Source organism: Hippoglossus stenolepis, chromosome 3 (genome assembly GCF_022539355.2).
Source record: "Hippoglossus stenolepis isolate QCI-W04-F060 chromosome 3, HSTE1.2, whole genome shotgun sequence".
Lineage (NCBI taxonomy): Eukaryota > Metazoa > Chordata > Actinopteri > Pleuronectiformes > Pleuronectidae > Hippoglossus > Hippoglossus stenolepis.
Window position 1 is genome coordinate 7,299,683 of NC_061485.1, and position 15,770 is coordinate 7,315,452.

At 42.4% G+C, this 15,770-nt stretch overlaps 2 protein-coding genes across 11 annotated transcripts in view; one reads left to right on the forward strand and one right to left on the reverse strand.

The window, feature by feature from the left end:
* Window positions 1-8,790, forward strand: part of LOC118104643 (T-complex protein 11 X-linked protein 2) — a 10,035-nt gene extending 1,245 nt beyond the window's left edge. The window contains 9 exon segments of the mRNA XM_047339305.1: window positions 1,435-1,513; window positions 1,637-1,766; window positions 1,882-1,979; window positions 4,024-4,276; window positions 4,997-5,225; window positions 6,072-6,146; window positions 6,406-6,587; window positions 7,027-7,199; window positions 8,088-8,790. Of these exon segments, the coding sequence (XP_047195261.1) occupies window positions 1,435-1,513; window positions 1,637-1,766; window positions 1,882-1,979; window positions 4,024-4,276; window positions 4,997-5,225; window positions 6,072-6,146; window positions 6,406-6,587; window positions 7,027-7,199; window positions 8,088-8,326 (1,458 nt within the window). The 3' untranslated portion in view covers window positions 8,327-8,790.
* A 233-nt stretch (window positions 8,791-9,023) lies between these two features.
* Window positions 9,024-15,770, reverse strand: part of anks1ab (ankyrin repeat and sterile alpha motif domain containing 1Ab) — a 44,937-nt gene continuing 38,190 nt past the window's right edge. For 3 of the 10 annotated variants that reach the window (XM_035152010.2, XM_047339352.1, XM_047339353.1), the window contains 3 exons: window positions 15,309-15,424; window positions 14,384-14,479; window positions 9,024-10,643 (listed from right to left, as the gene is read on the reverse strand). In XM_035152010.2, coding sequence (XP_035007901.2) covers window positions 10,562-10,643; window positions 14,384-14,479; window positions 15,309-15,424 — 294 coding nt within the window. In that variant the 3' untranslated portion in view covers window positions 9,024-10,561. Of the gene's footprint in view, window positions 12,674-14,383; window positions 14,480-15,308; window positions 15,425-15,770 lie in introns of all 10 variants that reach the window. The other 7 variants (XM_035152009.2, XM_035152005.2, XM_035152011.2 and 4 more) reach the window with 7 other exon arrangements.

A 15,770-nucleotide genomic window follows, 5' to 3' on the forward strand; every position in this document is an offset into this window, starting at 1 on the left:
AGTATTTAAATGAGATGTACTTGAATTTGGTCACTTACAGGGAGATTTAAGTGTCACTGCATCAAAACAAAGTTCTAAAACTTATTAAAACTACAATAACATTCTAGTAATAAAAAATCAGACCAGAAACAAAAATAGTTTCTAAGTAGAGCACATATCTCCACCGAGGTCCAACAGTTCTGTTAAGTCCAATCAAGCTGCACAAAATTACACACACTTAAACACATCAGTTCCCTAAATGTGTCTCATTTTATTTTTTTCATCATCAATTATTATGAATCTCTGAGAAATAATTGAAAATTTCCAATCTCCCAATGTAAAAGAAAGTGCAAAAAAAATTCCTGGTTTTGCCTCTTTGTCCAAACCGAGTTCAGTCGAAATCGGTGTCATAGTTTACCTGCTGACAAACAAGCAAACCAACAAACAAGCAAACCAAAGGACTGCTTGTGTATTCATTCTGATCGTTCCGAGGTGCAGTATCAAACCTGCAGAGACACATGTGGTACATATATTTGTTGTGGTTGGTGTCAGAAGGAACCAGGACTTTTTCCAGCTGTTTGTTTCATTGACACAAACACAGCAGCAGTTTTCTCTCCACTGAACCACAGAAGAAGAACAAGCAGGAACAAACAGGTTCAAATAAAACCTGAAACTTGAAAGTATCCCATAGACTGTATATAAAGTAAAAAAAATACATCTAAAACACAGTCTATGACGCATTCAGGTTATATAGGCGATACTAAGATTAGGGCAATATCAATTATCATCACAATGTAATGAAACGTACGACAATATTTAAAGGCACAACCTTCGCTCAGACTTTAAACTTAAAGTAAATGATAATGAGGCATCGATCGTGATGCTTATATTTTGTTCCTTAAATATATGATTTAGAAAATGTACAACTTTCAAAATTAGAAGTAGACTAAAGATTATATTTCATTATTGATTGATTGTTTAGTTTTTAAAACATCAGACTTGTGGAATCATGTCCAATCACAGGACTCACAACACCAATGTTTACTTTTGTCTGACCAACCGTCCAAAGACTTCCACTTTACTGAATGTGATACTATTCACATAAAATCTTCACTAAATACAACCTGACAGCAAAAAGGATTTTAAGTCACAGTTACTTAGAGCTTGAAATGGCACCATCAAAAGTTTTCTTTTGTCCCACAGACAGTAAACACCTCGTGACTATTCTGTTTGTTGTTACTTAAAACAAAGAAAAGCAGCAAACTGTCACATTTTGAAAAGATCAAAGTCAATTCATTGATCATTTTAGTAATTTTTCAAAGCTTTAATTGATTTTCTGTTCATCAAAATCATCGATCGTTCCACTGATCGTTATCGCTCTAAACAACTGAATTGCTCAACGACCAGTTTCATTAAGTTGTGTCTTATTTGTGATTCACTGTTTGAAAGGTTTAGACTTTCGCTGAAAAGGCAAATCAAAGAAGCAAGGCGGCTGACGACCTTCCCCGGCTGGATAAGCGTGACTCTCCTGCAGGTATGCAGCTTTATTATAGCACTTATTGTTTTTAAGGCACGTTCAGGGAGCATTACTGATTGAATTATAACCACGGTGGCAGTTTTAATTATCTGTGGGTGTGTGTCCTGTCTGTGGTGTCAGAGAGACTGCCCACCGCCTCATTATCCAGACTGATGGAGCTGAAGAATCGTTTATCCAACATGAGCCTCGCACACGAGATGGTGATGAACCTGAGCTGCTGCTTCGAATTCCAGGAGACTCCCACGGACAGGCAAGGCAAACTCCACCTCAGTCACGTGACCCTGGCTACTCTTGTTTTTAAAAATCAATCTGGGAGTTCAGGCTCTTCTTACCGGTGTTCCTTCCAAACGTGCTCCTCTCTGTAGTTTGGCGGGCGGAGTGAAGGATGTCTGTCAGCGGGCGTTTTGGGACGTCCTCCATGAGCAGCTGAACTCAGATCCTCCCAACTACTCTCATGCTGTCCGTAAATCCACAACTGAATTAAATTCCCTCAACAAAAGAAATTAGGTTTCAGAAAGTCTAATCCTAATTTCCTTTAAAGTCCAGAAGTCTTGAATACATTTTGCTGTATAATGTGTTTTTATATACTTGTGGGCTATTTGTGTATTAAGTAAACGTGAGGTTGTTGTAATATTGGGTCGTGTTTGCAGGAGGCTGCTTAATTATCATTTTTTACAGTGACTAAAAGTTCATCGATTTATGGGCATGCTTCAATTTCAGCAAAAACAAAATAGACAACTTTTCATGAAGAGAAAAAACAACACAATCAGTGTGTTAAACTCTGACTGAAACACAACCAAATGGAGGATATTACCCATGATCCCCGGCTTCCTGAACCAGAAGAGCTGCGGCTTTGACGAGTAAACCAAACTCTGTTTAGAATTCTTCATATTTTAAAAGTTTTCTATCTGAATATTAGAAAAGAAACGTAGTTTTAAAGACTTTTTAACTGATCTACAGTTCAGCATTACTCTTTCATTTACTGGACCTATTTCCTGTTATTTAACCTGTGACTATCAGTCACACACTCCTCACACACAAAGCAAGAAAAGACCGTGAGAATAAAAGCATCAAATTAATTTTTAAGTTCCTATTTAAGGGTCAAACTATTTCATAGTTTAAACTAATTTATTTATTTATTTTGACTGGTTAATCAATTTTCTGACACCAGGAACTATTATTACACAGGAGATATAATTGTACATAAAACATTAAGAAAATGATATGATCAGTGATAAACATAATATTATACAATCTTATCATCACTACTGGCTTTGCATCGTTTGTCAATTGTGGTTTGTTAAATTTTATTTTAAGCAGCACAGTAATGGAAGGTCCTAAAAAATGATAAAGCAAAAGCATTAAATATTGGCAGAAGCCCAACGTTGCCTCTTCGAAATCGAAATATTAAAATATTAAATGACAAAAATCCTCATCTTTAACCACAACCAATCTCTAAATTAAAATGCTGCTTATTCTGCGTGATCAGTGTTTTTCTATCTGAGCAGTTCAGATAAAATACTGTCGCAGCAGTTCCCAAACGTACTGACCTGAGGAACAGCTTGTGGTTTATGTCACCTGTTGAATTCACTGACTGGTGAATGGAGCTGGAGCAGAGACACATGGACGGTTTTTATTTCGACAGCTGCAGTGAAAATGATGCCATAAAATCTTTCTTATGTGCAGCTATAAAGCTTATAGTTAGAGCTGGTCCAGGCTTGTCTTAGACCTGCTCTTAGTTCTGCTGCTGTAGATCTAGAAGGTCGGGGGACACATGACAGACGGAGCTTCTCTTTCCAGCTTCTCCTTCCTCTTCTCAATCGTTATCACATCAAAGTAATTCATATCCCATCAATACATGTTACTGACTTGACTTCTTCCCCGGAGTCCCTTTGCCTTATCGTCCGCAGATCCAGGGCCGCGGCTGCGGCCACATCGTGGATTAGGATCTGTGGATCGCGTATCAGAGATCGTAATGGTGGATCCAGTATGGCGGATTCTGCATCGTGCTGGCTGATCGTGATAATAAAGGCGGATCCTTTATCGTGTTGGCATCAGATACTGGTAGTGGACCACGACCGAGGTGGCAGCTGATGATGGATCCTAATGGCGGCAGTGGACAATGACTGTGGACTATAGTGGCATCCGATCTTGGTGGTGGATCATCTTGGTGATGTTCTCCTTTACACTTGACATCTATTGCACTTCTGTCCGTCCTGGGAGAGGGATCCTCACATGTGGCTCTCTCTGAGGTTTCTACGTTCTTTACCTGTTAAAAGGGTGTTTTAGTAGTTTTTCCTTACTCTTGTTGAGGGTTAAGAACAGAGGATGTCACACCATGTTAAGGCCCTATGAGACAAATTGTGATTTGTGAATATGGGCTATACAAATAAAATTTGATTGATTGATTGAGCTTCTGATAATATGTTTTTTATTATTAGATAAAACTTCTTTGTAATAATCCAGAGGACACATGCTCACATTCACCTTGACGGATAAACTGAAAGTTTCTGTGCAAACTGCACATGTTTCCCATTAGAACCTCCTGCTGATGCTGCTGCCCCGACACGTCAGACTGACATCTCAGATCGACGAGTCTCTGGACACGGAGCTGATCAAGAGGGCGGCCGATCACGGAGTGCTGGACTTCCACGGGCTGATGCTTTACATCATTGAGACCATGGCGTCTATGTGTGCTCTGGTTCGAATCCCAGAGATGCAGGCACTGAGGGACCTGAAGGACCCTGTGGAGCTGCTGAGGTGACGCTCGGATTAAAACCATTTTGGCAGAATAAGCTTAAAGGAGACACATGATGCTTTTTCGGTTTCTCTTTCCTCTCGCGTGTTTTATAGGTATTTTATATGAAAGTTCGGCAAAGTTGGAAAGATCAAAGTGTAAAGGGAGCTCAGTAGTCCAGCAGAAAACACTGCTCCTGAAACATTGTGTGTCAGTTGTCCGGCAGATATCTCAATGGCTGACATTGGCATAATGAACTTCCAGCAGTAACTTTACCGGGAGGCGGGTCTTAAAGAGAAAGGCGCTAAAACCAAGTGTTTCAGACTGAGGCTGCAAAGAGGAGCTGCAGCACTGGACAGGAGAGATGTGTTTTTTCTCCACATTAGGGCATGTGAACCTTTTCAAATGATAACACAAGTTAAAATTATGAATCTGAACATGAGCATCATCTGTTTCCTTTAAGCCTGAAGATCACTGAACCCAGATGAACCTTATCAGACTTGTGTCTTGTAATAATCCCTTTGCATGTCAGTTCATCTTTGGATAAGGTCTCATGCATCTACTTTATATTTCCACTACTGATAGCGTTTACTTTGTGGGTTAAAAACCGTGTTGTTCTGTTGTCTCTTCCTCTAGTGCTGCACAAATAGAGTTTGCTTGTCTGCATGCTGGTGTAGTTTTGAGATAACACCTTCCAATAACGTTCACCCAAACACGACCCTGCTCCCTCGCTCTCCCCTCAGGAACATCCTCCGCGTCTTGGGGCTGATGATGAGCGACGACCTCAACTTCACCATCCAGTATCACCATCTCCTGCTGCAGCACGCGCAGTACGAGAGGGGCAAGTTCCAGGAGATCCTGGACAGGATGTCCGGTGAGTGTGAAGGACGTCCCTCTGGGGGGCGTTTAGACCTCTGTTCCCCCCCGGCTGCTGCGATGCGAGTGATAGATGCTAAAGGTGACTTTGTGAGCGTGGGATTCATGATCATTGGACGGCCAATCGCTGATGAACTGTGGCTGTTTTGGCTCCGATAATATTCTGTGCCAGTACAGCTGTGTAATCACAGTCGCTGGCAAAGTGACAAGCTGACAAAGTCATGTTGGCTCAACTGCTAAATATCCTTCATGACAAACTGTTAGTCGCCTGTTCCTGACTCCGTCCTCCAAGATATATATCGTCAGCAAATCCATTACTTTGGCTGATAAGTGAAATATTGGCGTATTAAAACAATTATTTTATAATCAAGTGTTTTATTGTTACTTGATTAACTGTTTCGGTCTTTAAAAAACATTTTAAAATGATCCCAGAGCCTGAGGTGAGCAAACATTCACATTGTGAAAAGCTGGAACCAGAGTTTTTCAGTGATATTTGTCCAAAAAAAAGGGCTGAAACATAATGAAATAACATTGTAATCTTTCTTCGGTTCGACTTATTTATTAATAAAGTAATAATTTCAGCTCTTAAGAAGAACAATATTCAATCATTTCCTTCGGGGGAGGCAACTGTCTCCAGACGGAGCAGAAACTCTTTGTTGCTCAGACACTTTCAATATTTTCTGTTCATGAAAACAAAGAAAACATTGATTTTACGTCTGTGTTGTTCAAATAGAAACAAACCAGAGCCTCATTTCCACCTTTAGCAAAATCTCAGAGATGCTCCAGGCCTTTCTACACGGGAGTGATTCTGTGACTCTGCAGTGTATTCATCTTCTTTATCATATGAACATTTATTGACAGTATTTATGTCTTTTTTAATAGATGTTCTGGTTGATACCATCGCTTGGCTTCAGGTTTTCTCGGTCCCGATGGCCACGTCAGCATCGCCCCCCCATCCTCAACCGGGCCTACATGCGTCTGCTCTGCTGGGAGCCGCAGGACCAGAAAGATCCTGAGGTCAGCGGCAGCCTCACACACCAGGCCTTTTTTTACTTGAATTATGATTTATTGATTATTCAGGGAGTATTAAGTCTTTCTTGACTCATATCACATCATCCCACCAAGTTTGGCGGTAATCTGTTTTACAGTTTTTACATATTCCTTTTTCTTATCAACCCAGATTGTTTTCATCTAGATAAAGTTATTTATTTTCTAATGCAGAGGCTAATTTTGCTTGAAATTCCCTCGTGATTAACCACATGCGACCCCGACACAGATCGTGCTGCTGGACAAAGGTTGCCTGGACGCTGTGGCCCTCAGGCTCCAGAAGCTGGTCCTGGAGGCGTCGGTGCTGCTGCTGACCAAAGCTCAGACCGGGGAAGCGGTTTTCCTTCTGAAGGGGTTTGCTGGTGAACTGAAGCAGACCACCGCTGCCTTGCTGGAGGACAGTCACGCCAGGTAAGAGGGGGACACGCTGATGCATGTACCGGCTGTCAAGAATAACGGGTAGCGTACGAGTAGGAAATCCAACGGAGGTGACAGGAGGCAGGAGGCCTGTCAGAACGGATCCAGCTAACCTCATTCTTTCTGTTCAAGAGAAGCCCGGGTCATGATTAGTGGATAGATGTGGAACAGCAGCTTGTGATACCAAAGGCCTGTTCACACTCAGAGCTGAGCTGCAGTAAAACTGTAGCACAGGCCATTTCTTCCTTAATCACCTTTATTAAAATGTAATTTTATTCAATCTAAACCTCCTGAGAGACCAAGATGTTATTAAGACCCAAATTTATTGACCTGTGCGAGTCCCAGAACTCTCAGCATTGCTTGTGAATTGCCTGTGACCTAATACACATCTAACGAAGCCTGCGGGTAATGTGTCTGCTTCTGGCTGCTGTAGGGACGAGGACCTGAAGGGGGCGCTTTTGGGGCTCGGGGAGAAACTTGTGCTGCAGGTGAACGACGCTGCGAGGAGCCAGGGGAGAGCGGCGCTGCCTCAGGACAACCAGGATCTGCTGAAGGGACAAATATGTGACCTGTTTAAACACAACAACCGCGTCCACACAGTCGTAGGTCAGAGCACGAGACACTGATCAGTAAGTAGCTGCAGCACCAATGGGGGGAATGCGATAACTCCTTATTTTATATTTACATTTCCATGTATTTATAGCTGGATATTAGTGGTGGTTATTTTTTAATTTCATTTCAGGAGTATTTGGGAAATGTTTTACAGATGATAGAGAATACGAACCCCTCAAAGCTCATTAAACATTTTCATTAGGAATGAATCCGACCATTAAAGGAGACATTATTATTCTGCTCATATTCAGGGTCATAATTTTAATTTCATTAAGACTTAATGTAAAAAGGTTTACAGGCTCTAATAGAAGTCACATGACTTTCCTCAGACTGTCCATCGCTGCAGCTGTTTGCTAATGATGAACAAATGTTTGTATATTTGCAACCATATGTTACATTGAAGCTTAAAGTCCTCACGTGTTAGGAGCTGGTACCAGGAGATGTTCAGCACTTTTACCTTAAAATGTATTAAATTTGATAAATTGTAAATATTGTAAATGCTCATATGTTATATAAGTGTTAATTGTTTGATCCCATGTTGAAAACTTTATTCAGGTAACCTCTGGTTGGTGGTTGTCATGCGTTCACTTTATATTTAGAAAATTCTGACATTTCAGGTTGATAGAAAAAAAACCTTCAGGGCTAAAACTACATTTTATATAGTTTTAATATCTTGGTCTGTTCTGATTTTTATTCAACAAAAGAAACATGTATTATAATGTCATTTAGCATCGGTTATCTCTGCTGCTGCTGCTGCAGAGAACTGACTCTCTCTCTCTCTCTCTCTCTCTCTCTCTCTCTCTCTCTCTCTCTCTCTCTCTCTCTCTCTCTCTCTCTCTCTCTCTCTCTCTCTCTCTCTCTCTCCCTCTCCATCAAACACAGGAAAAAGGATGAAGGGCTTCCTCTGGGCCTTGCTGCAGGCCGGTCCTGCCAAAGTGAGTCTTGACTTGCCCGCCCCCCTGGGCCTGGTGAGAGCCGAGCTCGCTGAGCTGTCGACGGTGTTTAGGAAAATCGTCCACTTCAACAAAGCGGCCTTTGGTCCCTACTTTGCACCGATCCTCCGGAAACTGCTGTTCCCACCAGGAGCGGCCGAGGCCGGAGAGACCTCGAGCCGAGTGTGACCTGAAGTGACCTGAGCTCGTGGCTTTGATGTTAATACAGAGAACGACGATGTTACAGGGAGAATCAGTTGAGAGATGTCGAAGCAACACAGTTTAATAAGTTCTCTTGGGTTCACTCTTGGGGTTTTCAAGCCTCCTCACCTTCAGCATGAGGAGCAGTACACATATGCATACAATTTTGTTATTTTGTGTGTTGCTTCCATATAAGAAAAAGTCATAAAATGCCAAAAAGTATAGTATTATATTTTGTTAAAACTATAACATTTAGAAAAAAAAAACTAAGAATAGGTCAAGTACTGAATTATTACTATGAGAGGGTGGTACAGTTTGGTGGGTGATTGTGTTCATAGGGTTTTTCGGGGCTATACCAATAAAATGTTATTGGTTGATTTTATTAGGTTTCACCTCTTTCACTGTCAACAGGAAAAACAAAGTACCAAGAAATATGTTCACAATTTGTTAATAATAATAAAGATGTTTGTGTAAGTTACCAAAGACACGATGCACTCTTTTCTTTTTCTTCTGATCTCTGTTGATTTTCTTAAAATCACAAACCAAACACAGACTTGATATTAGTGTGTTATTATTAAACAGCTGCTTATTTGTGCTTAAATCACAAATTGAATACTTTTCAATTTCTTCAGGCAGCCGGTTGATCAGTGCACGTGACGTCCAAACAAATGAAAATGCAGGTATCTTTAAGTTTAACAGTTTATTCCTGCAAGATCGGATGTGTTGTCCCTGAAGGTCACGGACAGGATGTTCATGTGATCGATTATACAACATAAGAAAGTTTCAAAGGGTGAAAAGTTGAACACTATTCAAGCGAGTCACATGAGGACATTTTTCATATTGTACAGAAATAAATACACTGGTTACCTGCCACAGTAAACAAAGCATTCGTGTTCTCTGCAGAATCTTTAGAGGAGTTGTATTAATTTGTGTTAAACCACTCTTGGGATCTGGAACCTTCTTGGAGCTTGAACATTTAAATGCATGGAAACTTAAAAACAGAAACATACGGTCTTTAACACTTCTTTTGGTTTTAAAGGTAATTCCAGGATCCTCAAATACGTTTCTAACAACATGAATAAAACAATGAATTAGTCTGCAACACCATAAAAAGATTAAACCCAATTATTACTCCAGATTGGCAGAAATATCGTATCTCCACATTTACTACGGCACGACAGAAAAACACCAATGCAGTATTTTGTTATAAAAATATAATAAGTGGAAATTATATAATACGCTCTGTCTTTCATAGAAATTAAGTAATGCTGCATTTTGTTTCGTTGGACCTTTGGAAGTTATTTGAAAATCACTTTTTTTTCATCCACTAAGTTCGAGGAGTTTGTGACGATACAGAAAATACGATACAGAATCAGACGTGTTGCTCCGAGACTTAAACACACGCAAATTTAGGCTGATGGTTTAAATTAGAAGTCGCACACACCTCACTAACCTCTGGGAAACATTGAAGGTTGTAATCGTTCAATAATTAGCAGGTTGTAATAGTTGTCTCTTTATTGTTAAACGGCTGGTTTCACGTTCTCTTTTCTGTCTTTTCTCACTCAACCAGTAAAAACAAAAAGTCATGCCGACAACAGACGTGAGAGGGATTCTTTTTGTCATTGTCTTATTTAATTTCATTAATATAATATTGCTTTGAAATTTGAGACAGAATCACATTTCCATTGAGCCACACTCTGTCCACAAACATGGGCAAAGCATCGGATGCTGGTACAGTTTTCTTTTTTCTCGTCTCTACATTTCTGTTACAGTTCCCTTCACCCCCTGCTGTGACTATCTCCCATAGACCTGAATCAATAGAAATGCTCATTAACGGTCTATATCATTAATGGTCTACGGTGCTCTAAAACATTACAGTACCTACATGATGAGATCAGAGAGTCACACGGAGGCCAGGAATTAGTCTTGACCTTTCTGGCTGACCTTTCCTGGAGACGGGAGGGACACACCTGGTCCCACTCGGCCGCTGATGTGGGACAACGGCTTGCGTCTCGTCCGTGTCGTGTTGGGATTCATATCGTGTGGTGTGTGTGGGTGTGGGGGGGGGGTCAGTGCAGGAGCAGGGGGGGATATTCAGAGTGGGATCTAAATGTCAGAGCAGCGCTGGTCGGCCCTGCATGTTTTTCGTAAGGCTTTACCTCTCATTTCCTCTCTCTCTCTCTACCTCCCTCTCTTTTCTTTCCACTGCTCTGCCCACTAAACTCAATGCACGCAGACACACTCACAGCGGCCGCTCCCCTTCAACTCACAGCTTGGTATCCGGAAACTTGAACGCTGGGGCGAGCTACACAAGGAAAACACCAATGTTAAAAGAGACTGGTACATGCACAGCCATTATCATGCCACCAAAACTTGCTGTAAATAGCTGCTGCTCATTAAAGTGTAATGCTTTTTTATATTATGCATCCATACTGGAGCAGGTTGTCTTGGTGACGCACAAAATGGGAGAACATACGTGACAGAAAATCTGTAGTTGGGGAAGGGATGACGACAGTGGAGGAGGGATGAGGATGATTTGTGTGTGAGGAGGGGGAACATAAAAAGCAGATGAGTGAGAGGAGACGAGACACTGCTACGGTACAAACGACGACTGCTCAGGCCAAGTGCATCGAGGGAGGACAGAACACACACAGAGAGGAGACACTGCCAACATGCATCGTCAGTGGAAGCTAACAGTGAACAGTCAGAACAATGGCGGCAATGGCGACGCAGCCACGGCACCGCCGCACACGAGACCGGTTACATCTTTTTTAACAGTCTCCAGCAGACACACACACCGGAGAGGAGCTCGAAAAAAAGAAACCTCGCATCTCCCGCAGCAGCACACAAACAAGGACGGTGGCCGGTGATGTAACAGTAACAGTCCCAAACTCCCATGAGGACACACAGAGAAACAAGGCACACAAGCACGCACAGCAGGTAGCGCACACAGAGTGGGGGGGAGGGGGGGGGGGGGCCCACAGATATGCGTCGACTCCACAACGAGCATTTCTGAGTCACAGTGCAGCAGAAGGAAGATTCTTCAAAATAGAAATCAAAAAAAATAAAAAAGATTGTGTCACGTCCTCAGCATCACAAATCTATTCGACACCACACCAGATTCATTTTTTTCTTAAAAACTTGGCTCCTTTTTTAATGTCGTGGAATTGAATCGTTATTTTTATTTTTTTTCCCACTGCCGTTTATTTTCAAGTGACATACTTTTGCGTGTTCTGCTTTATTCTAAATCGGTGCGAAAAACCAGCATGGATACCGCTAATGATAAGATGCTATGTTTGGGGGGAAATGTGCAAAATTGTGCTCGGGGCTGGTTGATAATACACTCCAGTTAAACTGAGGATGTTTTTTGTTTTCCGATTGCCATAATTGTGAGATGCAGAAGCAAAGTCAGTACACTCCATTATGCTTGTGTTGTGTCTTTTCCCTTTGCCTCTGGTTGTCTTAATGTCAGGATCTCCTCCACGACCCCGTCTTCTAATCGCTCACTCCCAAAGTAGTTCAGTCAAATTTCCCCCGTCTATCAAAAAGGTATCACAAAATGCACAGATTTTTTTCCTATTTGCATCGTAAGAAAAAAAAAAGAAGGTATTAAAAGGGATAGTGCCACGTTCTTCGTTTTTTTTTTTTTTTGGAACACAGTGTTTTCTTTTAAATTGACAACAAGAAGAAGAAGATGCCGTGATTTGCAGTCTCTCTCGGTGCTACCGTGACTGCTGAGAGGCACAGGGCAGAACGAGACCAGAGCGGAAAGACTCATCTGGACCAAACTGTACCAGCGAAACAACAACGTCATCCCAGCCAGTCGGAGTCAGTTCAACACAACAGCAGGAAATCAGACGCGTTGTCTCTTTTCTCTTTTTTTTTAAAGTCTCGTAGAAGCAGGGGCGGGGCGTGCAGCTGTTGGGTGGTGGTGCTCAGGGAGGTCAAGGGGCAGGAGGTGGTCGGGGCTTTAGTTGATTATAGATAACCCGATAAATCAAGTAAGGCTGTTGTCCTCGGGATAGTGTAGGAAAGTTGTCCTCCAATGTGTGTGTGTGTGTGTTTGTGTGTGTGTGTGTGTTTGTGAGGGTTCAGTTCTCAGTCCGTTTGAGTTCAGACATCAGCGATAGATTCCGTCGTGTTGTTGTTATCATGAGTATTGTACAAATGTGTAGAAAGGAAAAAAAAAAAGGTTGTTTGCTGCATGTAGCTGCTTTTTTTGGGGCTTTTTTTTGTCTTTCACTGATTATTTGTTCCGTCTTGCATTCCCATGCTAGCAAAGCAGCCTCCTCATGAGTGCCTCACAGTGGTAGATGCCTGGTAAGACAGGACAGGCTACAGATGGAGAAAGAAAAAAAAAATAATCATGTCTTGAGGCAAAACACCCAAATAAACAAGTAAAATTATCGACAAAAGTCAGTAAATTAAAAATAAAAAGTTATGCTGAAAATGTTTTTTATAATATTTTACACATTGGAAGTTTAAATCTTTAGTCTGCGAGTAAAAGGAAAACGATTAAATGCTTTCTTGCTGAGAAATAGATGCAAACACTGATAACACTCTCACGTCTGTGACATAAATATTAAACTATAGCTAGCAGCCGGCTAAGTTAGCTTCGTACAAAAGCTGAACACAGGTGAGAACTCCCCCTCTGAAAATCACACTGTATCTCTATTGTATAAAATAAATCTTAAAGATTACGAGTAAAAGTGACAAATCACCATTTTACAGGAGGTCAGTTCACAAAATGGTTTGAAACAGGCAGAACTCAGTAAAGTTCCTCTGCCCAGACACTGCTCACACTCATAGATACCAGGTCCCTAAACATGTCTGATTTCATCAAGATCCACGAATTATTCTCTGAGAAATTAACGAAATTATTGAAAAACACCCTATTTTGCAATTTTAAAGAAATTGAAAATGTTTTTCCTGGATCCGTCCACTTCCGTACCAAAATATAATGGGTTCCTCCCTGACCCATATCGCATCCTTCCACCAGGTTTCGTGGAAATCTGTTCAGTTGTATGTGTGTAGTTTTGCACATAAACGAACAAACAGGGGTCAGGGGGGAAAACATAACCTCCTTGGTGGAGGTAAAAATAAAAATGCAAACTTCGGGCGCTATCAGGGGCCTGCACACAAAGTAGCAGGAAATACTTTGGCACATAAAGAAGTTATTTGTCATCTTTACACTTTGAATTTGATACGGATTAAAGAAATGAGATGGACGGACGAGTGGACGAAGCCAGAGAAGCTGTTTCCTCACGCTTCCTTTACACTGAGCTGCTGCCTGTAGCTTTATATTTGCTGTACGGACTTGAGAGCACCATCGATATTCTCATTAACTCTCTGGAAGAAAGCAAACAAGCTTGAGCCATTGACAGACTCGCTCCTTTGGTGTGACATAAAACTTTTTACTTTGTATTTATTCAATATTAAAACTTAAGCTTGCTGGAAACTCTCAAACTTGCTAATGAGGAGTCTAGATGCAAAATAAAAAATATCAAGCTGTTTGCGAATCAATATGAATAAAAAAAAAAAAAAAGAGGAAGAAATATAAAGATGCAACCTCTGGGAGGTATCGGGGATTTGGAGGCAGATGCAAGCTGTCAGGAGGAGGAGGATGAGGAGGAAGAGGCAGTTTGGTTGAGAGAGCAGGGCCACTGTAAAATGAGATCAGTCCGAGATCCTCCGTTCCAGGGCTCCGCCATTGGCTGCAGCAGCAACAGGCGAGGAGGCTGCCGGGGGGGTAGTCGGAAAGGGGGGGGAGGCACGGGAGAGTTTGTCATGGCGGGCGGGAGGTTGGTGATGAAGGTCGCTGGGCAGGGCAAAGGAGGGTGCAGGAGTAGGCAGCCCTGAGGGGTTGCTATACCATCACAGTGAGAAGGCACGGGGCTCGCATGTACGTATGTGTGAGTGCAAGAGAGAGAGAGAGAGAGAGAGAGATGAAAAAGTGGATGCAGGGTAAGAGGAAAGTGTGTGGGGGGGCAGAGGGGGCAGCTGTGGACGGGTGGGGGTCGGCCTCAGAATATGGTGGTCTCGTACTTGGTGCTGACGGGGCGCCTGTTGGAGTCGCGCTGGTCCAAGAGCCAGGTGGTGCTGCCCAGGACTGCATGTCTGCGTCCATCTCCAGGGGTCGATCTGCCGGAGGAGGGGGAGGAAGGGAGGGAGGAGGGACGAGAGGAGGGCGTGAGACGGGCGGAGCAGTGGCGGCCATTTCTCGCCAACACTGGCGAGTCCTCAGCTCTCTCTCTCTCTCTCTCTCTCTCTCTCTCTCTCACACACACACACAAAACGTGCATGTGGATTCAGAGGCACAGTCCGGTGATCGTTGTTATCGATCACAGACAAGGTCGAGGTTCGTCAATCCACAACATGGATGATGTCTGACAGGAAATACACTCAGCAGGAAACCCAAGGCTACGACCCTCGTGTTAAAATGCTGCGTCTAAAAGCAGCACGTGCTCTACACCAGTGGCTTCTGTCATAACATGAGCAGTCACTTTACTTAGAATTACAATGTCAAAAAACCTAGAATGTTATAGTTTACACCTTCAGTTCAACATGTAGGTAGATACAGTATTCAGCAAATGATCCAACAAAGTCCACTTCAACTTCTTTTTTTATCACCACTATGGAATAAACCCCCTCACTGGCCAACAGTCCTCGTAACGACAAGGTTAAACACATCGAGAAAAAAAACCTTTTCTCCTTATTGTCTTGAACTAACTGCATCTTAAGGTGTGAAAATGAGATGATGAAGATGAGAGATGGGGAAAGTAAAGGCATGAGGAGAACGTTCATGGCTGAGGGTTTTTAAGATCCACAAGACGAGAGGGGGGGGGGCAGAAAGTGCAGCGCGGCACCCGCAGACACCGGGGGGGAACGTAATAAAAGAGGGGAGGGGAGTGGTGTGGAAGCAGATGTGTGATGATTCAAAGGTTAAATAGAGGAAAGGAAAGAGAAGGACCTGGACTCCAGGGCTAACAGAGTGCAACGGGAGGAAGGAAGGACGGTGGGTAGTACACGTGTGACAGTGACAGCAGCGGCATTCGAGCAGAGGGGCACCCTGGGAGGCAGGAGGACCAAGAAGACAAGAACAAAGACATGTTAAAGAAAACGAGAGAGAAGAGCGGGACAGAGCATTGTAAAGGCACCGGATGTTTTTAGTGACAGCGGTAGGAGAAGTTGTTTTTATTCACAGGAAAATGATTCAACTTCACATGTTGTAATTAACCATCGCTGATTGTCCAAATTATCACTTGGCAACCGTGACTAGGCACGGCAGGTGTGTGAAGCTTTGGTTTTCTCAACATGTAAAGATTGTTTTTCTTTAAACTTTTCAAAAATCTAAAAGCACAAGAAGTGAAGTGTGAGGAATGAATTATCTGCCCTAACGTTAGCTGTGATCATTAGCATGTAGACTGTTTAT